This window comes from Chroicocephalus ridibundus, chromosome 3 (assembly GCF_963924245.1).
Source record: "Chroicocephalus ridibundus chromosome 3, bChrRid1.1, whole genome shotgun sequence".
Taxonomy (NCBI): Eukaryota; Metazoa; Chordata; class Aves; order Charadriiformes; family Laridae; genus Chroicocephalus; species Chroicocephalus ridibundus.
The window spans coordinates 5784778-5808787 of NC_086286.1; the positions used below are offsets into that span (position 1 = coordinate 5784778).

The following is a 24010-nucleotide window of genomic DNA, read 5'->3' on the forward strand; positions in this document are numbered from 1 at the left end:
TGAAAGTTCAGAAGGTACGATGCAACTGGCAAATAAAAGATGGACGATGTGCATTTTGTGTTAAACGCACGTTAGCCTATCCGAGAGTGAACATGCTAATCCGAGGTGACATTTTATAAGCGATATTGTAGAAGCCTTGTGAAAGGAACTCAGAACAGTCTTAGCATGCGCTATGAAGGGACAGGAGGAAAGACTTCATGGTTAATGTACAGGGGCTGTAAGCTTGCATTTGAATTCCCTGCAGTGGAAGTGTGCATCGGCACAGGATTTAATCCAAATCAACAAGACCAGGCGTAACACAGAGTTTGCCACACGAGCAAGCTTTGATAAGTAAGAATAATGACAGTTGAAATACATTTTTATTAAATATTTATATTTATAAATATAAATTTATAAACCCATTTTGGTTTTTTATATGGCTCTGTTATTGGTATAATAAATCAATTTTGTTTAATAGCTACTGCAATTATACACTTAAAAACGTACCTTCACATACATGAGGAAAGAATTTTCTCCTAACATGTGAAACTGTCCATAATATTCTGGTGCTTTTTTTTTTTTTTTGTGAGGTAGAAATTGAGGAAATAATCTTAATCTGAATTTAAATTTGCATTTTTTAATCAATTACTTAAAATTATATTTATATTATGAAAATTCAAAAACGTACTTAAGATTTTTAAAGCCACCTTAATTTCATCTTTACCTTTTTCACTGTATTCAATGAAAACTTGAATAAAAAGTGTAAATACTGATGAAATAAAGACTGCTTTCCATTGTACACAGTGAAAAGGACTGCTTACTGTCATTTTCATTTCTCTTAATTTCTTTTTTTTTTGTTTCATGCCCCAGCATTTAACTTTGTAGCAGTACAAGAAGCTCTTGAAATGAATTCATAACCAAGACAGTTTCTAGGTTTTTTTTTTTTTAAAAAAAAAGAGAGAGGGAGAAGAAAAACTCAAATATTTTGTGTTAGATGAGATTAAAAAATCTTTTAGGTAAAGATTGAAAAATTAGTTCATCTATGGATTCTGTTTGCAGTTTGTGTACTATTTTGTTGGCTTAGATTTTTATAAAATAATAAAGAAAATAAAGACGTAAAATCTGAAAAACTGGCCATATAATCATTATCGCTCATAATTAAAAAACAAACACACAAGCCAACCACAAAAACCTGTAAGCCAACCAAAAAAACCCACACTTTACTGTGGTAATAGCATTTACTGCAAATAGAAGAGTTTTATTATCTGTATAAATATGCTTTTCGAAGTGAAGTGTAAGGAAGTAAGAATTTATTCCAGGTAACTCATGTTACGTGACCTTTGAAATGAACATAACCTACTTCACACACTATGTGTAGTTCACAGGCATATTTTAAATTGTTTTATGGGGCAGTGGCTTCTGACAGTGTCTTCCGTGATGAGGATATAAGTTTTCTTCTCGTTAAACACTAGTGCTTTTCTCCCAAAGCTGCTCCGTTTCGCTGCCCTCAGTTCAACGTCCACAAACGCAGGCCCTGGCCCTGCGTCGTGGTGTGTTCGTGAAGGTGGCATCGGTTTGCCACGTCTAAGTGCCCTTCCCTCTTTTGGCACAGAATTTTTCACCTGTTTTTAAGACTATCAAGATCTGGAAGAGCCAACTTCCATTCCCCTCCTCTCCATTTCTCCAGCAACTGATATTTTTATTCTTCCCTTAAGATCTGCGTCTCAGACTGCCCCTCTCCTTCCTCTCTTCTGCGGTGCCAGGCACCCCACACCACAACTGACCCCCATGGAGCCACTGTCCATCCCGTGGGCATGACCCGCCTCCTCCGGGGACCTAAATCTGCTCGGCTTCACTCCGCTAAGGGCTCGGCGTGGGTTCTGCCATGATACTGCCTGGATTTTGGCCAAGCTAGTTGATGGCAATCGTAATGCTGTGTGCAGGTGCCTTAATACTGGTTTGGTGGGATGATCCAGTGGTCTGAATTGAAGCTCTGGCTCTCCTTTGGTACCTTTATTCACTTATGTAGTACAGTATTCACTCCTGTATTAATTTACATTTCCTATTATATCTCTAACAGGAACTCCCTAACCAGTCGTTACTTCATCCATATGTTAAATGTTCATTTTACAGCTATTAGTAGAACCCTACATTCTGCCCACGCTATAAATTATTGTAAAGGTTATTTTTGCACATTTTCCCTGTTTTCCTGTCTCCTCTGTAGAATGTCACCAGTGTGTTCACTAGGCCTTTGATGGACTAAATACACCCAGATCATTAGACAAATACCCATTTCCTATCAATCAATGTTATTTTCATACTCATTGTTTCATCAGAATGTTTTTAAGCCTTCTGAGCATTGCTTTAGCCTGCCATGTATACAGCTTACTACAGTTTTCTCAGAAAAATAATCTATTTTGCAGGCCGATTGGTTTTCATCCAAGTACTGAAATGCTGCTTTTTAGATAAATTTTCCCACTACGTCTGATACTTCCAATCGCTTCTCTCGATCGGTTCTCTCAAAGATCACTGCCTTTGACTTCCATGCTTCCATCCTACTGGTTTTGCTCGTACTTTTCTGGCCATCGCGCTGTTGGTGTTTGTGTGGACTTGTCCTCCATTCTTCTCCGTTAGCATCTCCTGGGATTTCTGTTCATGCTCACTCTATGTCTTTGCTGTAAATCTAGTGTCATCCTTGAACAATCTCATCCATTTACATGGACAGTGAAGTGGCTGCCTAGAGGCAGAAGTTAATTACTGTATTGTGTGTTACACAAATTAGTATTGTGTCTAAGCACCACTCCGCTTTTAGGATGCTATCTGTTGGGAGACATTCCTTGCTTGGTAACAACGGGCAAACTTTCCACTTCAGGCTAAGTGGAACATAACATCTCTGATCAGCGATGTTATGAAAAAGAAAATAAAATGTATTTATATTTAATGTTACGCCCCTGTGCCTGCTAGTCTGTCGCAGGAAGAAAAAGACATAATCTATGTTTTGTTCCCTGCTTTCCTTACAGTGCATTGCAGCGTGTTTGTCTGCTGCCAGCACCCAGGGAGCAGGATTATTATTCTCGTCGTGTGGACATTTTCTTTCCTCTGGTGACTGAAAGCCACAAACTTGTCAAAGAGAAAGTCTGATATATTTGTACCTTTGTCCCTTTAAAATTCATTCACGGCAGGTTGTTACACGTAGTCAACCAGGGAAAAGCGTCTTCCTTTATAAAGAAATTAGGTGTGTTCCCCAAACAGTGTTTCTAACAGCCCATTTCCCATATATTATTCTAGCTCTGGCTGTGGGAATTGCATGCTTGCAGACAGCTGTGGAATGATTATTCATGTTTCGTATCTACAAAGCTGAACGTTTTGTTCCTGTTCAGGAACAGCGTGGAAGACCTAGCCCAAGTTAGCTGGGAAATGACTTACGATTTCACTTGACCTGGAGGATCAGCGACCTTTGGAAGGTTTAGGGCCTCCGGAATCACCAAGTGTAAGAAGCAAAGGACAGGTCATGCTCGTATTGAAGTCAGTGGCATAATTTCTTACCCCTTCAGTAGAATCAATTGTACCACCAGCAACTGAGGGGAAAAAACCCCCTAAACTGCAATAATTTTCTAACCGGGATTGGAACACTTAAACGTTTCTGGTTTTAAGTTGAAGAAAGTTTTACTCCTGTCTTTTATCTGGTCTTCCGTTTTGGTGCTGGTGTAAACATCAGGCTTAATATTTTTTTTGTGTTTTATATAGGTACATACTTTCTTTACGTATTTTCCCAAATTATGTCTATTGTAGCGGCTTTTACAAATGAAACTGAAGAATGCGTGCTGATGCCCTTTACAGGAAGGGAGTTAAGTTTTCTCTCTCTCTCCTTCTGGTCCAATAAACGTTGATTTATAAAATGTGGAGCAGATCCCACAGGACACTAGAATATTCAGTAGCTTGATAAATATGCAGTGATCTAGGATATGGGTTCAAATATTTGCTCGACGTCATGCAAGCAAGCATTATTTAAACTAAGATCTCTTCTTTAATGCCCGTTTACCTGTTGGCTTCTCTCTTATTTTATCAAGGTGAGAAAACTGTGCTTGGGCTGCCAAACACATCACCTGGGCAAAGCGAAGAAATCAGGTAAAGACAGAAGATGATAATGTACCCTTAGTAGCTGATCTAATCTGAATATTAAAATATGCATTGTAAAGAGAAAGCTTAGTCTAATTTTTTGCTGGTTAAAAGCTAACTGGCTCTGAGTGCTCCCTCGCATCAGTGAGCGTGGTAAGACTAAGGATTTTGTTTTAAGATATTGTTCCGTGACCTAAGATTAATGGTAACAGTAGAGGTGCTAACGTGTTTGTTTATCAGAAACTGTAAAGAAAAGAAGTGGAAACGTTGCTACATTGGGCCTCACCTTGCTTTGTTACAGGTCAAACAAAAGAGCGTGTCACCCAAGCAAAGCCTGTTCTTGATTAGAAGGTGTACGTAAGATACTCTCTAGATGGTTTACCTGAAATGATATCTTTTTCATACGGACAGATGGGGACACCTTCCTATGCCTGACTTCAACCAGGCATCTACATCTCACCGTGAACTACTCTCTAGAGGTAAAGTTGTGTTGGTTCATGAGCGTTATGTGACAGACGAAGGCCGGGAGGATGTAATTTGTCGCCCCGATCCCCCGTAACTCCTGTGAAGCTCCAAATCAGCACCTGCCAGCACCTGCTGTGTTCCAGGGCCAAATCCATTCACCTGCTCGAGCAAAGACCTTTACCTCCACATAGCAAGTGAAGCTAAGAGGATCCATACAGCCACAGGGAAGCTTTGATTTAGGGTACGGAAGGCTTTTTTATTTAGGCTACGGAAGTTTGTGTGGTTATTTAGGCAAGGAAAAAATTAATCTCAGTAAGGAAAACTGAGAGTGACAGATGCACCGGGGCTTGCCTTCCCTGACCTCCCATCCCCGGGTGGACACTGACCTCGCTGGAGGTTTGGTTCTGCAGCAGCAAGCGACATTTGTCACAGCCACGGAGAGGGGAGACCAAAGTCCCCCTGGCTTCCTGTAATGTCACCTATGGCTACAGTGCTGTCCTTCCCGGTCAGAGCATCACCAGACTAATTTATCTTTCAGTAATTTCAGTTTTGACTGAAGTCTTTTCTAATGCTTGGGAAAACTGCACTTTTAGAAGACTCTAGTGTCTGAATTTGTGAAAATATTTACTTTATAGCCAGCTATGGTGTGTGGGTTTCAAGTTCTCTGAGTTTTTAAGTTAGCCAGGTGCGGGGATGAGGAGGAGCGAGACCCGGGCACTTGACCCAAGCTGGCCAACAGGATTATTTCATACCATAAACGTCACATTCAATATAAATTAAAAAGTTTTTGGAGGAGTCTCTCTCTCCCTTGATGGCTGCCATCCTGAGAACTTCTTGCCCTGTTGCCAGAGCCCTCAGCCCTTCCCTTCCTCCTGAAGCCGCAGCACTCACAGTGTCCGACATTTGCTGTCCCTGTCTGGGAGTGCACGGCTTCCTGCGGATAGAATAGGCTAGGTAGAATCCTTGTGTATTTTATACTGGTATCGGGATCAATTATGTTAATTAATTAGTCATATTCTATTAAATCTGTTTTGTTTCCTCGGGTTTCCTTGTTTTTTCCTGATTCCCATTCCCGGGTTGGGAGGGCTCATTGTGTGATAGAATCAGAGAGTGTTAGGGTTAGAAGGGACCTTAAAGACCATCTAGTTCCACCCCCCTGCCCTGGGCAGGGACACCTCCCATGGACCAGGCTGCTCCAAGCCCCGTCCAGCCTGGCCTTGAACCCCTCCAGGGATGGGGCAGCCACAGCTTCTCTGGGCAACCTGGGCCAGGGGCTCACCACCCTCACAGTCAAGAATTTCTTCCTGATATCTCATCTAAATCTCCCCGCTTCCAGTTTAAAACCATTCCCCCTCATCCTATCACTATACTCCCTCATAAGGAGTCCCTCTCCAGCTTTCCTGTAGGCTCCCTTTGGGGACTGGAAGGCCACTATAAGGTCTCCCCGGAGCCTTCTCTTCTCCAGGCTGAACAACCCCAGCTCTCTCAGTCTGTACTCACAGCAGAGGGGCTCCAGCCCCCTGATCACCTCTGTGGCCTCCTCTGGACCCGGCACAGCATGCTCTGAACGGCAATAAATCGCGGTGGGTTCCTCAAACCGGAACAAGCACCTACGTTCAAACGGGCGGCGGCGGCCGTTCCCCCTCGTCCCGCGGCGCCGGGGCTCCTGTTTCCGGGGGGCGGCGGGACTCGCTGGGCCAGGCCGCGGCCCCGACGCCGTCGCTTAGCAACGGCTCCCGCCCTCCCGGCCAATCGGCGGCGCGCTCGGTAACGGCCGGCAACCCGGAAGCAGAGGAGGAGGCGGGCGGGACGGGGAGCGGCGCGCGGGGTGGAGCGGCGCGCGGGGGGGGGCGGCCGCCCGTTCCCTCCCTCCCTCCCTCCCTCCCTCCCTCCCGGCGGGGGACACCGAGCGGCGCCGCCGCGCAGCGCGGCCGCTGTGGCACCCAAGCACCCACCACACCCGCCCGCCCCGGCGTCCCGTCCATAATCCACCCCCGCCCCGTTAACACAACCCAGCCCCCTCCGCCGCCGCGCTCAGGCCCCTCCTGGCCGGTGCGTCCGCCGGGCCCGGTCCGTCGTCGGCGGGCGAAGAGGGAGGGTGCTCTGCTGAGCGGCGTCTGGCGGAGCCAACAGGCGGCGGGGAGGGGGGCGGGCGCTGCGGGGGTGTCGGGTTAGAGCGAGGCGTGACCCAGCTGACGGGCGCCGTGCGGAGCCGGGCGGCGGGCGCGGAGCCGGCGGGGGAGCAGCGGTAGACGGTTGGCGGCGGCGGCGCACGGCGTCGGTAGCGGTCGGCTCTGGCGCGGCGTCTCCTCCACCCCCTCGTGAGCCTGGGGAACCTGCAGCTCAAAGCCGCCGCCAGCCACACCACCATGTACCCCGGCAACAAGCGGAAAAAGCTCTGGCGGGAGGAGAAAGGTATTGCCGCCCTTCCCCGGACCGGGCCCGGGCCCGCTTCTCCCGCCTTTACCTCAGCCTCACCTGTGGGGGGGAGCGGGGGCGGTCCTGTCCCCTCGCAGCCGCCGCCGCCCGGGGCTGAGGTGACGGGGGGTGTGCGGGGTGTGCTCCGTGTTCTCTGTCGTTACCCCCGGGTCTCCCACCTGAAACACCCCCAAAATCCCGCGGACCCGGGGTCGTCCCCCCCCCCCCCCCACCTCGGTTACCGCTGACTTCACCCGTGGGGAGAGGGGCCCTGGGCTGAGGGGAGCTGTGGGGTCTGGCGGGCGGGGTGCGTGGGGGGAAGCCAGCCCGTCTCCTGAGGGCTTCCTACACCCCCCCTCAACCCCCCCCTCCGCCCCAAGTCACCTTGTGTAAGTCTTTCAGGCCGAAAAGTTAGGCACACGCCGTCAAAAACGTGCTTTTCCTTCTTAATTGTGTGTATTTTCCAGGGGAAACGATGGTTTGTCGGTATGGCTTGAGTTTGGCTAACAGCGTGTGATCAGCCGGGGGGAAATGTTTTGGGGTATGGGCCCCTCTCCCGTCCCCCCCCCTCCCCCTAAGTATTTATTCCTTTTATATTTTTTTAAGGACACCCCCCCACACACCCTGTGTAGTCTCAGTTCACGAAACCCCAACGTCAAGCTCCGGAGCATGGAAACTGTGGGGCCAAGCACTTTATGCAGGGACCTTGCTATTTTGATACTTTATATTGACCGCCTGGGGAGCGATGTGAAAATTAGCAGAGAAGCTCACACAGTGGAAGTATAATGCCTACATCGGCTAGGAGGAAATGCTTCTTCCCGGGTGTGTTTACAAACAACCTAGAAATATATAAGGAGGAGAAGGAGGAAAACAAAAGCAAACCAGCGGATCATATTTTAAGTTTTCTTTCCTGTTTTCCATCACCCCTATGGCTGTGTGTATGTTTCAAGCCAAGGCAGCAGAAGACTGTTTCGAAGGATAGGATTCATCCTTTTTTTTGTCTGTGGCAGAAATCAAATGCACGTTTCTGAGGAAATATTGTTAAAACGCAAATAAACTGATCTCTCTGTAGGTTAGTTGCTTCTGGCAAACTCTTCTCAAAGGAAGTGAGTTTTGTTGCGTACTTTTTTTTTTTCTTTCAAAACTATCTTAGAAAGCTTGTTTCTGTAGGTAAGGTGAGGCAACAAATTTCTACCAGGTGTTTTAAGTTTCTGTTTTCAACAGAGAAGATACGAGTTAAATCTTCTCAGGTGTTGCTTATGTGTGATCAACTATAACTGACTTCCCCTGTGCAAGTCCTTAATGTTGCTATGTCATTACCTTCAAAAAAAATGCTATTTCTGAGCTGGGGGCAGGTGGGGAAAGGTTTCTGGTAGGCTCTGGTGAGTGTTCCCGTTATTCCTACTTGACTCTTCCAGCTCTTGTTGCTGTCTGTGCGAATTCATAGCCTGGCACGTGAACTCCAGCCCTTGGTAAGGGTTGTGGAGCGGAGGGGCTGGAGGGTAAGCTGGCAACCTGAGATGCAGGCACGCTTTCGTTGTCTTAGTCAGCCGTGAGGATGGTGGTCCCCATCAGTATGGTGATGTTACTGAATGCAAACCAGAGCTCACGGCTGCTGGTGAGATTTTTTTTTTTTCCATCCAGGGAATCGTGTTTGTGAGTGCTAGCTGGCCGGAACTCTGTGTCTCTTTGCTGTGTGAGAATGAACAGCATTTGCCAGTCTTCTGCTCCAGTGACTGCTTTCCAGTACCACGCTGATGACGTTTTGAGTGAGGAGGGCAGAAAAAAAACGTCCGCGTTCATTGCTGGCATTGCTTTTCAGCTTGTAGCCCTGTGTGACTGTTCTTACCATGTACCTTCTCTTCTAGAGAGGAAAACTATAGAGGCCCAACTTCTTTCCTTCCTACCCCGATTGTACTTTTGAAGTCGAGTCTTCTGTTAGGTCTGCTTTCGCCTTTCCCAGGTACTCCTGAACCCCTGTAAAGCTGTCTGTGCTCCCCAGTTCTGCTCTTTCCATGAAGCTCTGAGTGTAATTGTTCTCAGCCCTTTTATGTTCTGAAGAACTTTTTGAAAAGAAAAAGCACTGATTGCTAAATATTCAGTTCAAACCCACTGACAATACGCTTGCTTTTCTTAATTACTTTCTTGGTAATTAAGGGTTGGTCCACGTTCTCCCAGGGTGGATCTTGCTCGAGGACTGATGGAACAGAGTAGGAGCGGGACTGGAGTTGATTTCGGAGTCTTAAGGCACAGGATTGGTCTGCCTGCAAACTTTCAAGGTGCTTCATAAAGCTACAGGCAGAAAACTGTACTTGCAGCTAAAGCTGTTGGAAGTATTTTCCAGGAGGTTTGTGTATAATTAAAACTCAGTTTAAGTTCTTGAGGCCGACTTGCAAGAGTGAAGTTTTATAAAACCTTCCTATAGAGAGGATCTTGTTATATTGACGGCGCAGAACTGGCTCTGTAACCTCTTCAGCAGAAGGCAGTAAAACTTCCTCTGCTTGTCAGTCCCTCAAACCTGACATGCACACACATATGCTCTCTCAGATTTGCCTTTCTGTAGTACTTTCAGCGTGCATGTTAAATAGTTGCTGTTTTGTATGCTTCAAGGTCAAGTAATGGAGTTAAGTGCATATCTGTTGTGCATAATGGCGATCCTAATCACGTTAGTTTTACTTTTGCGTTTGTAAATATACAATTAAGATACAGAGCCTGAATAATGGGAGAGAAATGTTTTTGTCAATTGAAGAAACTGGTAATACTGTCAAAAAATATCAAAATAAACGTAGTTTGATGAGGGAGTCTGTTTTTAAAAACTGCCTTTGGTTATTAGAGTGCGCTGATTGTGGCCTGTGTAATTAAGAAACTTTATTTTGTAAATAAAACGCAATGAGAGTGATAATATTTCTCTTTTTTTCCCCAAGGATTGATCTACTTATTTTTTTTTTCAAGGATTGATCTGAGAAGCAGTTTCCATGTTCAGTTTGCTGACTGCTCCTTCAACTTCAGATGAAAATATTCTTTTCGTGTCCATCTAGTCCTCTATGCTGAAGGCAAATAATATGGGTCTAGACCCTCCCCTACACCTCTAAAAACTCTTGAATCATCAGAGCATTTATTGCTGATTAACATGTCAAGAAAAACTATTAGTAATAGTAGTACAGTGCCACTGGTAAAAACAGATGCAGGAATTTGCATAGCCTGTGGGTGTCACGATGTGCTCTACAGTTGTTTTTGTCCTGTTTCCCCCCCACCCCCAAATTTTGGAAGGGGAAAAGCTCTGCATCTTGTGCTAGCTAATACTAAGCATTGCTGAGGTGGGGAGGGAGAAGAGGATGTGCCTGCAAAAATCAGATACAGGGTCTTGCTGAAGTGCCGGGGTTGTTTGCAGCGCTGGGTCATTGGGATGTTTTTTTTTCTTATCTTAGAACTTAGTCCATTTATAGCAAGGTCTGAAGAAGAGTGAATTTGGCAGTAGCCGTCATAATTGTACAATCTTTGAAGCTTTACTTTTCACTAAATGTCTGAAAAAAGACACGGTGACTTTCTCGGGAGAAAACAGCCATCCATATGTGTCTTGGTGTGGTAACCGAGTGTGTCATATTAATGCTCAAAGAAAAATCTCTAAAGCTTAACCCCTGCTGCTCACTTTAAACCCAGGTTCTGTTTCACAGCATTTAAAAACCAGCAGATGCAGTTCATGCTGGTCCTGGGCTGCTTTTCAGGAACATGTTTAGCTGCTGGATGGCAGTGGGCTTTCCTAGTGCTTGGGATTATGTTCAACCAGAGTTTGACAAACTTACTTATATTGCTTACTCTTCCATAGATATCCTAGTATTTTCTACAGCTACTGATTGATTTTTATTTTTTTTTTGGCCCAAAATGGGATTAAATGCTGCTGGATGTGTCTAAAGCAGATGACATCAGTTTTCTCAGGCTGAAAATTACATGGTTTGCAGAGCAAAAAAACCCAACCAAACAAAAATGCCTTTCTTGTCACCTCAGCCATCTAGAAAGTGACAGATCATTTGCATTAGTTCTAATTTCTTTTGTAAGGTAGTAGCACTCTGTTCATTTTGGGTCATGTCCCCTGCCTTTACTTGCTGGCATTGATAAGCCTGTTTCAGTAAAAATGTTTCAATTTTGATCTTCCTAACTTTTTTTAAATTTTGGTTTACAGATGCAGAACCGGAAGAATAGATTTCAATACCTGAAAACTCTCTATAAATCAACAATTCCCTACTTAAACTTGCTGTTAGTTCTGTGATCCTTGAATTAAAGTGGCAGGAAGAAGCAGCACAGTAGCGATGGGGGGGGAAGTAGTCTGGACAGTTGAGTGAGCGGTGAAAAGGCATTTTTGCTGAACTGGGATATCCAGAAATAGGCGCATGCAGTTGTGTAGATGTGCTGTGTTTAGCTTCTGTTACTTGTAACTCATTGAATCACTTGCGCTTGGTTCTCTCAAATGGATTTTAATTGCAGCGGGGACACTGAATTGGTTGCTACTTGGCCAATGTACAAGAATATATGAAAGCTTGCAAAACCTTATTTATTTCTCTTTTTCCCCTAAACAGAGCGTTTGCTGAAGATGACCTTGGAAGAAAGACGCAAAGAGTACTTAAGGGATTACATTGCCTTGAAAACTATTCCAACATGGATGGAAGACTTAAAAAGTAAGAGCGAAAGTGATGGTAAGTAAAACAGGAGAATCTTTTTAAATGTAGACCATGCTGTTTGCTCAATCTGAAGCTACTTTTAGGAAGGCCAAGACTTAGAACCCATGTTGTTACTAACGGCGGCAGCCTAATATGGGGACAAGGCACTTCGGGAGCAGGGAGGAAACCTCAACAAAGTTCCTTAAAGCCTCACTGGTGTCCACTAATTCTGCAAGTATCCCCAGACAGAGTCATTGTAATACTGATACCCTTAAGTGTGTAAAATAGCTGTTCTCTGCATGAGTGTTGTTTTCCAGATGCTCCAGCAGTCAGCCATGCCTAATGAACTTTGGCTTTGAAACTTAGGGAGCATAGCGGTATGGGGAATCTGGGCAAAATAGCGTTGTTCTTGTAGGTAGCTGAAAAGCAGAGGGGAATTGCACAAGTTTGTGTTTCCTGAAAATCCAGAAATGGGAGAAGATTGGGTTTGAAGCCTCTCTTACTTATTTGTGGTCCCGCCTGCTTTCTTGGGCTGAGGAACATGAGCCTGTCCTGGATTAACTCTCCTTCTCTTAGCGTGTGCAGTGTTATCATGGTTATGATAACCAGTAGAGTTGTCTAAATGTATGCAGTAGAGGCTGACCAAAAATGAGAATCCAATTCACTTACATAGAGAGTTCTGTATGTAATTCTGCGACAGTGTCTTGTTCTTCGTATAGTTCTCTCTCATCCGCACAAATATGTGGAAGAAGAGGGACTCTTTCTGAGCTGGTTTCCCCCTCCTTTTTTCTTTCTATGTTTTGTTATCTTACTTGGTTGAAGCTTGTGTGTTTTGGAGGGGGATTTGGCTCTGAGACCTAAAGTGTTTCCTGCTTCTGCACATATAGGACTAGTTTTCTGACACTTTTGTTACCATTAAGAGCAAATACTGGCCTGTGTGAACAGGTGTGTAGAGTAATTTTGTGGCTGCAGGTGAATGTGGTCTTTATGATAATACTCCAGGTGAGATGAGGCCTCAAACTGATCAGATGTTTTCATAAAATGGGAAAGCTGTAACACTTTTTAGTACAATCTGTAGGAGCTGACAGATTTGCAGATGCCATTGTCATAAACAACTAACGCTATCATCTACTCCTAAAAGCATCTTTAATGACTCTTGAAGAGAAAATCCATCCGAAGTTGCTGAGCTCTTCAATACTGATCAGTAGTTGTAGTATGACAGTACACGTAGACCTCTTTCTCCCATTAGAGTAGGTCTGTTGTAGCTTACAACATCCAGGAGCCTATCCATCTGAAAAACAAAGGCTGCATAAAAATAAAAAATATTAGTGGGCTTCTCAAAAGTTAATTTTGGAGGCCTGCAGTAGATGGGGATATGCAGTATATTGTGGTTTAACTGGGGGATACTTCATCCATTCTAGCCTAAACTATGTTTTTATTCTAACTGCTCTCAGTCTGTACAACGTGCTAAAATTCACAGATCTTGTATTAGTTGGACTGCTGAACGTGACAAGGTGTGGATTTACGTTGTGATTGCTGTTACACTTCACATAAGCAAAATGTCAGTGTCTAATACACGGGTATTGAATCATGGCAGCGGTGAATTTATTTTCTTGTAGCTGCTCCTGCGTTCTTTCTGTTAGTTCCTAGTACACTGTAAAAAATGCTGGAAGGCAAAAGTTGTGCTGAAACACTTCTCTGCTACTTGAAGCTTTTGCTATACTGTACATTCAGGAGAAAATATCCATAGTCACTTGTTTTCTTTGATGTATTTGTTGTAAATAAGCCATGTGGAATAGTGAACTTCTAGAAGGTTAGACTGCTGAAATGCTTCCACATTTCTACTATCAGTACAATTAAAACAAATATATATTAATGTGATGAAATATAATATATTAGTGTGACTATTACTGCATCTGTTTCAAACGTTAATTCCCTTAAACATTAACCCCACTCTGACGGTATCAAGACAGTGAGTAAGGACTGTCTTTCTGAGGTGAAATACTGGAAAAATTAGAATTTAAGTAGTCTTGCTAATGAGAACAACTGCTCCGTATACTGGGAGGTTTGAAGCTGGGGGGTGGAACGGACAGAATTCTTCGTATGTTTGACAAGCCAAAACAGTAGTTGATGGGAAATGTGGAAAAAGTTCTTTACCATTTACTTCCAACACTGTATACAGTGAAAAAAATGACAGATTGATTAGTAAAGTGTGGAGTGCCTGCTCAGGAAGAGTGATGAGGGGAAATCAAGAAAGGAACCAAGAACAAATAAAGTGAGGCAGGTGCAATCAATCAGTCACTGGAGTAAGAAGCTGTAGGAGAAGGGGAGAGCATCTGGGCTGGCAGTAGTCCCTGTAGATACCCAACTGGAGATTAAGGAGATGAAGTACTGTGCAAATTTTTGTACTGTCTGTTAGGAAAAATTGTGTGAACACTACAAAAGCTTTATGGCACCCGTTTTTAAATGCAAATGACATGCTGGATGGGGTCTAAGGATATTCCAGTTAGGCACACGTTTTTGTTATGTGGGACTTAAAGGGAAGATTATTGAAAAGTCTGTCTGTGGAACTGCTGAAACTGAAATGACCTAAAAGGTTCATGTTGGAAAGGCACCAGCCTGACCTCCTGATACCTCTGTGTGCTCTTTATTGACCAGTTTGGAGAGTATACTTTGGTTTGTGGAAGGAAGTGCTTCTTCCCCACCCCTCCTCCTCCACCCCTTGGTATGAAGCTGTGTTCAGAATTAATTCTGAAGAAAACTGGTAAAGCTTATAATAAGTTGATGTTAAGGTAAGTTTTGGCAAGGCTGGAAGCCTTTATAACACAGGGATGTTTAACAACGTAAAGGCTTCTGAGGAGTGGAATTTGGGAATTCTGAATGGCAGCTGGCAAGGGCTTTGTCTTTTTTTTTATAGCAGCAAAGGTGTTTGAAAACATTTGGAAGTTGAAAGCAGCTGTGTATACTTTTTTGTCTTTGACTTGCTCTTCTGTGACTTAAACAAAAACCTAAGATTTTTGCAGGTCTCCTCATATGGATATGACTAGCCGTAAGAAATCAAGTTGGTGCATGTTTTGGTGTGGAATTTGGTCAATATTTCTGATACGCTTTGATTTGGGGGTAAGGGGGTGTGCAGTGTGGAATGCAGGGACTAAGCCCGGTGCCCACTGCTCTGAACTGAGGGAAGCAAGCTGAGGTGGGTACGTGCGCTTCCAGAAGGACTATGTTGCCAGCAGCCCTGGGTTTTGGTGTGACGCTTGCTGGGCTGCACAAGTGGACCTCAGAGATCAAGTACCATAACGCTGTCCCTTTTCCTTTCACTGCTGCTGTTGACAAATGGTCGTCTTTAATGTCAGAGGAGATGGTAGGAAGGGAAAAAAATTCTTGTTCTTGAAGTAGTTCTGTAAATGTAAGTTTTCTTAGTTTTAACTGCACTTGTTAAGGAAATGAGTAGCTGGCCACTTCAGAAATGAAGAATGAGCCTGTCATATGGGGCTGGATAGTACAAATATACTGTAATCCATCGTTCCTCCCACTTCTTATCCTTCAGATACACCAAAGGCAAGCACATCTCATCTGTTATGTACTTTGAAGTAGAGTTCCTTCCTGACACATGCAAATAATGGACTTGTTTTCTGAAGCTCGGAGTTTTGTATACCTTTATTTCAGTGCTCTTTATTATATACCACTTTATGCTAGGCACTCATGCTGTACAGCAATGGTAGCTTATCTTTTGTGATGCTTGGTGAATAAAATGCCACCATGTAGATGAATAACTAGAGTGTTTTTTGAAGTTAAATACGCATATTAGCTTTTTCTTGGGTACACAGTTATTCCCAAAGATGTCTTTACTTTTCAATGGGGAAAAGGCAGAGATAACTTCAGAAAACTTTTTCTTGAAAGCTTTTTTTGAAAAATCAGGGTGTCGGGAATTCTGTTACTGAGTTTTGTGTAGAAAAATGTTGTGTTGCATTACTGGGATAATTCAGAAAATGGAATAAATTCTGTAGTTTAACTCATGGCAGCTGACAGTCCTGCTGACTCTCACAGCCTCTGGGATTTATTAGTATAGCAGCAGTGCCAAGAAAACAGCAAATTCAGGTGATGGTTTAAAGATCTTTTCTAATGGTAAGAACTATTTTTGATTGGATGAAGTTAAAAAGGAAGGACATGGTGATTTTTTTTTTTTAATTTTTGTTTACAATTAAATGGCACGAAAGGTCTGCGGTCTTTTTTTTAAGCAAGTCTTGAAGTATGTTTAGATGTTTTGTTGGCCTCTGGATTGTCTTAATCTGCTATATTTTTAGAAAATTATGTAGTTCAAACTGTATTCAAGTTAATCTACTTTAACACTGAAGGGTTTATGTATAATAGTAAGGTTTGGATTTAATAAAAGCATCTTTGAACTATGAATCTGTAGCTTTCTAAATATTAACAGTCAGTTGACACAAAATTATAGAGACAAAGCATCTAGATGAGCCACTCAAAAGGCTTCATTGCTGAAAAGAAAAATGTGCGGTAATACTGAGCTCCATTGACCAGCATTTCTTGAGACGGTTAACTAACCACAAGCAATATTGGGCTCTTCAGAGCATCTCTGTGTGGCCCCATTTGATGTGAGTATCTGTCCTGCGGGAACCAGGAATCAAGGTGATGATCATCAAACAGCCTTTGGAAAGTAACGCCATTACTAAGCTGCAGTGAAATTCAGCCAGACATTTACAAGTGAGAAATAGCATCTCTCTAAACCACTCGTTACTTTCAGAGAGTTATACAGGATAAAAGAAATTATGTTCTAGTAGACCATTAATATCATCAAAAGTTGCCCGGCAATCAACAAGTTCAGTCTGTAACAGCTACGTGAAACCAGTATGCTTCAAGACCATCCCCCACCAAAAAACAAGTCCATCAGCTTGCGTTATCTTTTTTTCTTATAGTGACTTTAGCAACTGTTTTTAGAACAGATTTCTAGCTGAGTGACAAGGATGAAAGTAAATTGAGACATCTTAGCTCAATGTGATGCTTGCTATCTGTCTGTCAAAGAAAATGGCGCTTTTGGTACTGAAACTGTTTGGTTAAGTTCACACTACGGCAGTTTTTCTATTGAGTTCACATACAAAACCACAACAACTTGCATGCCACAGTTCAGGATCTCCTCCAACTAGCTGTGGTCTTGAACATGAGTTCCGGCTTCACTTAAATGCAGTGCTGCACTTGGTTTTGTCCTTACTTTTCATATGTTGGAGTGCCGCTCTGTTACTCATGCTAAACACTCTATCACAAAGTCTCCTGAAGACTAGCGTGTTCGGGTTAGAAAGCTGTGTCATTTAGATGCATGTGGAGATCACTGCTTATTAATTGCTGTGTATAATAGCTTGGGGGAGCTCCACTAGAAGATTAACATCTGTGGCTTCATGAATTGTGTGAAGATTGTGGTACTGAAGTATTTTGACTACTTAGGAAATGATGCACTTTTTACGGAAGGGGCTATAAATCTGCTTGCTGATTTCAATTGTCTGTTTTTGTTATGCATATATTAAGGAAGCAACAAAGGCATTGGAGTGGTGACAACAGCAAACCATGTTTGCAGCATATTAGCCTGTTCTGAAGGTGTCCAGGAGTCTCTGTGCCCATGGCATAACGTGGAGTGACCTTAAGGCTGAAGTGGTTCATGTTTGGCTGCAATGGATATTAAAGGCTGGCAGAGAAACAGGGAGTAACCGGAGCCCTGTGTGCTCTGCTGCTCCCAGGCTCTTGGCTGCCCTTTTGGGGATCTGTCCTGGACAGACACAGAGCTGCAGAGTGGTAAAAATCCAGCCATGTGGTCTACTGACCGCATACACCTTTCTGTCTTCCTGAACTCCCACCTCAGATATTCTTTTTCCAAAGATAGCCTTGCACAGCGCAGAGATGGCAAAAACTCTTCATGTGCAAACTTACTTGAGTGTAAACTGAGAAATAACCTGGGGAGCAGGGTTTAGTTTGTTTTGAGAGGCAAGTATTCCTATCTAGTTAGTGATATCCTTGATACAAGTGGATAAAGCAGTCCGTTTACTATGGTGGGGGGGGGGGGGAACTGCAGCAAACAAAAAGAACCAATATGTATTCAATTGACCTTGTAATTCCCTGGTGAGCTGCATGCATATAACCTTTATAGGATGGATTAGCTGTCAAAGAAATGATGCTTGGCTTACAGTTTTCTTTAAGATGTTTTGGGGAAAAACAAAAAATTCTTGCTTTCAGCAAGTGTGAGAGATGATTATTAAAAAAGCAAAAAATCAGCTCTGTTTATATAGATTAAGAACACATAATCCAGTGTGGCAAATCCTCTCTCTAAGAAAGTAAATCACTTGTCTTTGATGTAATTAAGACGATGACTTCTTCTTAAGCTGCTATTCCATGATTATTTTTTTTTTTAACAAGTTAACTTCCACACAGCGTTAAGCTTATACAGGTCCTTGATAGAGTTAGGATTTTGTGGTCCTTTTGCATGCAGCTGAGAGAATGCTTTTATCTCCAGTGTTAGCCAGCTCCTCAAGGGGCAAGAGTGAACTGTAGGAAAGGATGCTGCTCTCAACAGTAAACTAGTATCTTTATTGAAGCTCTGAAAGCTCTCTGTGTGTTTTAGAGAGTCGTAGTGGGTGGAGATCCAAAGGGAAGTTAAGCACATCTTTGCCAGAAAGAGTATTTCTAATGTTTAAGTGCTGATGACACGAGTCTTTGACCAGATTAATAACTTCCAAGCTTCTGTCCCCTGCAATATGAGGAGCAATCCTTTTTTTTGTAGCTACTGAACGTCACTGTGCACTGAAGTTTTGTACAGAGGTCCCTAAGGAAGTACTACCCAGAGTTAGAAAGTCCAGATGATGCAGTGTGCCGTCAGCGGGTGGGCTCGTTCAGGTTGTGAGGAAGGATGGCTTTTGCAGCAGTGATGCTGTGTGTAAGTCGGTATTTGCCGTTCCTCAGGAATTGCTGAGAAAAGCGTAGGGTTTCTCAAGTTCCATCCTGGAGTGTTTCAGTGGCTGACTTGTCTCATGTTCAAGACTACTAAGGAAAAGAAGAGGAATAGTAACATTTTGAGTGAGGTAGTTTAATATATGCAGAGAAAAGTAATAGGTTATAGGTCTTGGTTTCCAGTAATTTGTGTTTATGTATATGTCTATCTTTTTTTCCTTTTATTACTTTTTCCCCTCCCCTTTTTTGTGTATAAAGGATGAGCTCCTTTTGAGCATGGGGGATTGCAAGATCAAATAAGCAAACAATTCTTTGCTCTACAAAGACAGTTTCAGTAAGTCGTCTAGTTTTGCTCAGTATGGTAGCTTGGCTAAAGCCATAACCCATAATTTATGATGGACTGTGGCATATGTCCTCACAGTCTTTTGCAGACAGATGTGAGCCAGCCTGACTAGAAGCTGTGATTAGGTTGAGGCCAAGATCAAGCTGTTAAATTGTACCCTTGTCATGGCTTACTAGTGTAGATCTGTTGCCCTGCCAACTGGCTACATGACTTTTGGATATCTTCAACCGTAGGTGGACAAAGCTGATGTCCTCCTGCAGAAGACCGTGAGCCTATTTTGATAAGACTGCAAGAGAGTGGTATGGCTTGTCTTAATTCACTGTAGCTTAGAGGTGACAGACATTTATGAAGGTGCTGAACTATTGCTTCAAGTGGGATTTGCTGCCTGGGGCTAGTAATAATTAGTGATCACACAGGACAGGCCTGTCAGCTGCTGTTGTCTGTATGTGGGAGGCTCGCATCGAGTCTGAAAATTAACCACCACGTAAGGATACTGGTTTAACTCCCTTGATAAGGTAGAGGGATCACTGATGTTGGATCATGTTAACCAACTTTCATGCACAGCTGCATTTGCTTCATGCACAATTAAACACTTGATTACACATGTGTTAAGAACCCAATCACTGGAAACCAGAGAAGCTTGGTTTCCCTTTTTTGGTTCACTAGAGCCAAACTGCTCACCATGTAGAAATGTCTCTAACAAACCAACTAATGTCCGAAAAAGATGTTGTAGCACTTCCTATGTGAAGTGATATGTGTCTCTCTCTGTGAGAGGCCATCTAGCTGATGTGCCATTGGAAAATCCAGCTGACAGAGAATTCCTCAGCCCTGTAGGAAGTGCAGCATACAGACATGTCTTTTACAGTGCACAGAAAATTCTCTTCTGTGCTGGAGAGAAAGCTTAACAATCTGGTTTAAATACGAATATCTATTTTGCACAGCTTTAAAAACCTTTGAAATTGCAATTTCATGTGTGGCTCCATTACGCTAAGAAATATTTCTTATTTAAATGGGGGGGAAGCATAGTGTTTGTGCACAGAAAAGGTACGGAGACTTGCAGCTGTTGTGTGTTGACTTGACATGTTTGCAGAAGTGTGTGTCACAAGGGCCTTTACCAAAGTTTCCAGATGTTTTTTGTGGACAGGATGCTATAGAACGTATACTTTTGCGAAATTAAACCTTGTGCTGGTATAGCCAATACATTTATTTCTGAAAGTGGAAGTAGTTCTCTACATGCACCTTTGCACTAATAGCATCTTTAGGAGTTCATGATCAGACACAGAGTTAGAAAAGACTGCCGTATAGTTTACCAAAAGGATCCTGTCCAAAAGACTATCCGTATCTATAATGCAGATAGGAAGAAAGTGTAGAAGTGGTTGCACATCTGTCTTGCTTTAAAACATTTACCTGCCTTATCCTGCACTTTGCTTTTTCACAGAGGCGTGTTTTATGCAGATATGGGCCTTTTTGATTGCTTCTTTGGTACTGATGGTTAGCCTGTAAAGGCAGTGTAAGTCACTTGTTTGCTGCATGAATAGGACTTGAAGTTCAGCATGCATCGGTTTCATCCCTGTATGCTTAATGTCATTTTTTTCTGTATGAATAAGATATTCTTTTGAAAAAGACACTGCTGTTATACAAACATACTATGTGTTGCAGTGCTGTCCTTTTGTGGGAATACTTAATGAATCTGCACCAACTGAAAGCAAACCCCAGATTTTATGTAACTATTACTGAGGGTATGGATCAGTTATATTTAAAGAAAAAGTAGAGTTCCATGTTGCTGCGTTGTTGTTTTCTTTTTTTCCCTTTCTTCTTTGCTACCAAATTTCTTACAGGAGAAGATTTGTAAGTGTATTGCGAATAACTAAATCCAGCCAGGATAGGCAGTGCTCACCAACAGATGCCTATATTATCTTAAGGGCTTTGAGGTTTGGTGTGTCTTTTATTTCCAGGTAAACGTGCAGAGGAAGATAGAGCTAAACCTTTCTCCTACCTGCTGGTGACTTTGTAACACTTCCTATTTTTCGAGTCCTTAAAGTAAGCAAGCCTGACGTGCAGCACGGATGGGTCTTGGTAGAGTCCTCTTCAAATATTGAAGATTTTCTTCTGTACCTTGCTGTTTGGATTGAAGCCTTATTGTTTCTTGTGGTAGCAAATTACATATGGTATCTCGGGGAGTAGGGAAGGGGAAAGGCTGCAAGGTAAGTGCTACCCAAGCCTAATGTCTTCATGCAGAAAACGTTATCTTTTGTGCTTGCATAGAAACTTACCTACCTGTCCCCTGGTACTGGAAGACTGGAGTTCCTGCTCCCATCTGGTAAGCAGTTGTAGCTGTATCTAACGCAGAGATGTTCTTGAATAACAATGCCATGAGCTATTTGCCGACAGTTTTGCAGAAGTTTCATAGCTTGCTGGTAGTAACTTTTTATTTCCAAGCTATGTAGTAAGTACTACAAAAGGCTGGTAATGCTCAAGTAGAGAAGCTGTTGCTTAGCAATGGTGTAGAAAATTCAAAAAGCAGAGAACGTAGAGTAAAAATTGTCTGACTGCTTAGTAAGCTAATGAATTTGCGGTTTTGCACTATAAACTTACTTTAATTTTGCTTGATGCTGTATGTGCTGTTCACACGTATTAGAAATGAGTTTTCACTTCTTGGTAGATAAAACAGATGCTGCAGAAGACCAAACACCTTCCCCTCCCCCCCCCCCCCCCCCCCCCCAGCTAGTTTCTACAGCTGGGTGAAGGAATACTGTGCTATGGGTAGTGTAAGTCTTGGATGAAGGCTCATAGTTATTCCAGGAGGCACTGGATTGATCTGAACACACCAGGAATAGTTGTATGAATGCTGAGATATTACCAAGACACAACTCTTGCAGTGAAGGTGATCCACTTTGTTTTTGAAGGAATCTAGTGAAGTAGCATCACCTGTAGTCTTCTAGCTTAATAGAAAAGTATCAACGTATTTCTGTGAGGCAATGAACAGTGGTCTAAAAGAGTGTAATATATTTTTGTCTCAATTTTTGAACTTGTATTGTCAATTATAAGCTCTCTGTGGTAGAGGGAGGTTATAAAGTATTGAATTGGAGATGATGTGGTTTAGTTCTTGCCTCCGTGTGACCTTCGTTGACCATTTAACATACTTTAGTGCAACTCATGCTGCCATTCTGGAATGGCAATACCAATTCTTGGTATCCCTCAGAGTGAGGTACTGATAATCAGGCTTGGGCAAGAACTTAGTAAATACGCTGTCCAACAGCTGCTGCTTTTTTTTAATTCCAATATATTATCACAAAGTTTTGAATACCTCTGAAGGCTCACTTCAAAAAAAACCAAAAAAACCCACAACAAAACAACCAACCAAAAAAACCCAACAACCAAACAAGACAGTGATTGAATGAGTTTCTTCAAATACACAAAGCACAGCTCCTTCTGGGCTACAGCTAAGCCAGCAGCCGTTCCTATGCACCCTAAATCATGAAATCTCAAACCAGCAGAAGCAAGCATAGCAACCGTAGCAGCTGGATGCTGACTCTCCGAGTAAACACACAAATACCCTAGGGCCTCAGCCTACTTAATGTTGTGTCTTTGCTGTCACTGTGCATGCCACTGAAGTGAGAAGACTTTGATTTATGAATTGACAATTGTGTGTCCCTGCAGACCAGGTTGCATGACAAATAAGAATTGAGAATGTATTCCTTTTCTTGTTCTCCTTGTTTGTTGTTACTGCTTTCTCAAACTTTGGTCTTTGGCACTCTTGCACTCCATACCAAGTCTTCTCTCATTTCACAAAAACTTCAGAAAAAGGGCAAGCTTCTCAATTCTCTCTCCTTCTTCTGCTCCCAGATTTAAAGGGTTTTTTTGCCTCTCTGTTTTGTTTTTGGGGGACATACAGAGCTGTGTGGGAAAGACTGAGGAAAAGGTTGGAACACTTGTAAGGACTAGGCAAGACCTTCATAACACAAGAATAACTGCATTTTGCATAAGTGTTCTGTGGGCTGTTAGGACCGACTGGGTATTTTCTATCAATTCTCATGGTATACCGCTAATTCTCTCTTTAACATGTAACAGAGTCTTGAATGGCTCCAATTCAGTCATGTGGCTGAAAAGTAGAAGCTCATATTTACAACCCTTTTTGTGGGCTGCTGATTGCCATATCACTGCATTTAACTTAAAATGAGTGATTTAGTTCTGGGCTTCTTGCAGTAGCTTTAGAGGGTTGTGTTACAGCACTGTTGAACTCAATTATGTTGTGGTTCGTTGGATGCTAACCAGTGGATGTCAAGTGATGCTCACGCCCTCTGCTGGGGGTATTTCGTACCTCTGAAAAACCTTGAATGGGAGATACTGTGACCGCCTGACTTGGAAGATGGGACAGAGTGCTCACTCAGCAAATTTGTGACAACAACTTTTTGTACAAAAGTTGGAAGTGTAGTTGGTGCGCCAGATGAGCCACAAAGATGATTAAGGGACTGGAGCATCTCTTCTGCAAGGAGAGGCTGAGAGCGCTGGGGTTTAGTCTGAAGAAAAGATGCCCAGAGAGGACCTGATCAATGTTTACAAACATATGTTGGGAGGGTGTAAAGAAGATGGCTCCAGACTCTTCTCAGTGGTACACAGTGACAGGGCAAGAGGCAATGAGCACATGTTGAAAGAGGAAATTCTATTTGGGCATAAGCAAACAAAACCACACAGTTACTGCGAGGGTGGCTGAACACTGGAACCGGGTTACTTGTGTGGAATCTCTGTCTTTGGAGACAGTAAAAATCCAACTGGGATGGGGTCCTGGGCAACTTGTTCTGGGTGACCTTGCTTTGAGTGGGGAGGTTGGACTTGATGATCTCTAGAGGGTCCCACCCAACCTCATCCATTCTGTGATTCATGGCGTCTGTATGCCTCATAAGCTTTGTACTTGGCTGTAGTTCTTGGTTAATCCAATTATGCCAGTTTGTAATTAGCTGAAACAGAGCATATTGGCAGAGTGTGTAGCCAGGGAGAAGGTGTTGGTGTTCATCCTCAAGTGCCTTCGACTTGTGTGATGTGCTGCATTTTTGGCTAGGTAGAAAGTGATTTGTTG

The 24010-nt window shown here is 43.0% G+C and overlaps 1 protein-coding gene across 4 annotated transcripts in view; it reads left to right on the forward strand.

The window, feature by feature from the left end:
* The first annotated feature begins 6504 nt into the window (after window positions 1–6504).
* The window catches only part of MACROD2 (mono-ADP ribosylhydrolase 2), an 893215-nt gene continuing 875709 nt past the window's right edge, over window positions 6505–24010 (forward strand). The window contains exons 1-2 of one of the 4 annotated variants that reach the window (XM_063327858.1): window positions 6505–6978; window positions 11556–11672. In XM_063327858.1, the coding sequence (XP_063183928.1) occupies window positions 6933–6978; window positions 11556–11672 (163 nt within the window). In that variant the 5' untranslated portion in view covers window positions 6505–6932. The remainder of the gene's footprint in view (window positions 6979–11555; window positions 11673–24010) is intronic. The other 3 variants (XM_063327857.1, XM_063327859.1, XM_063327856.1) reach the window with 3 other exon arrangements.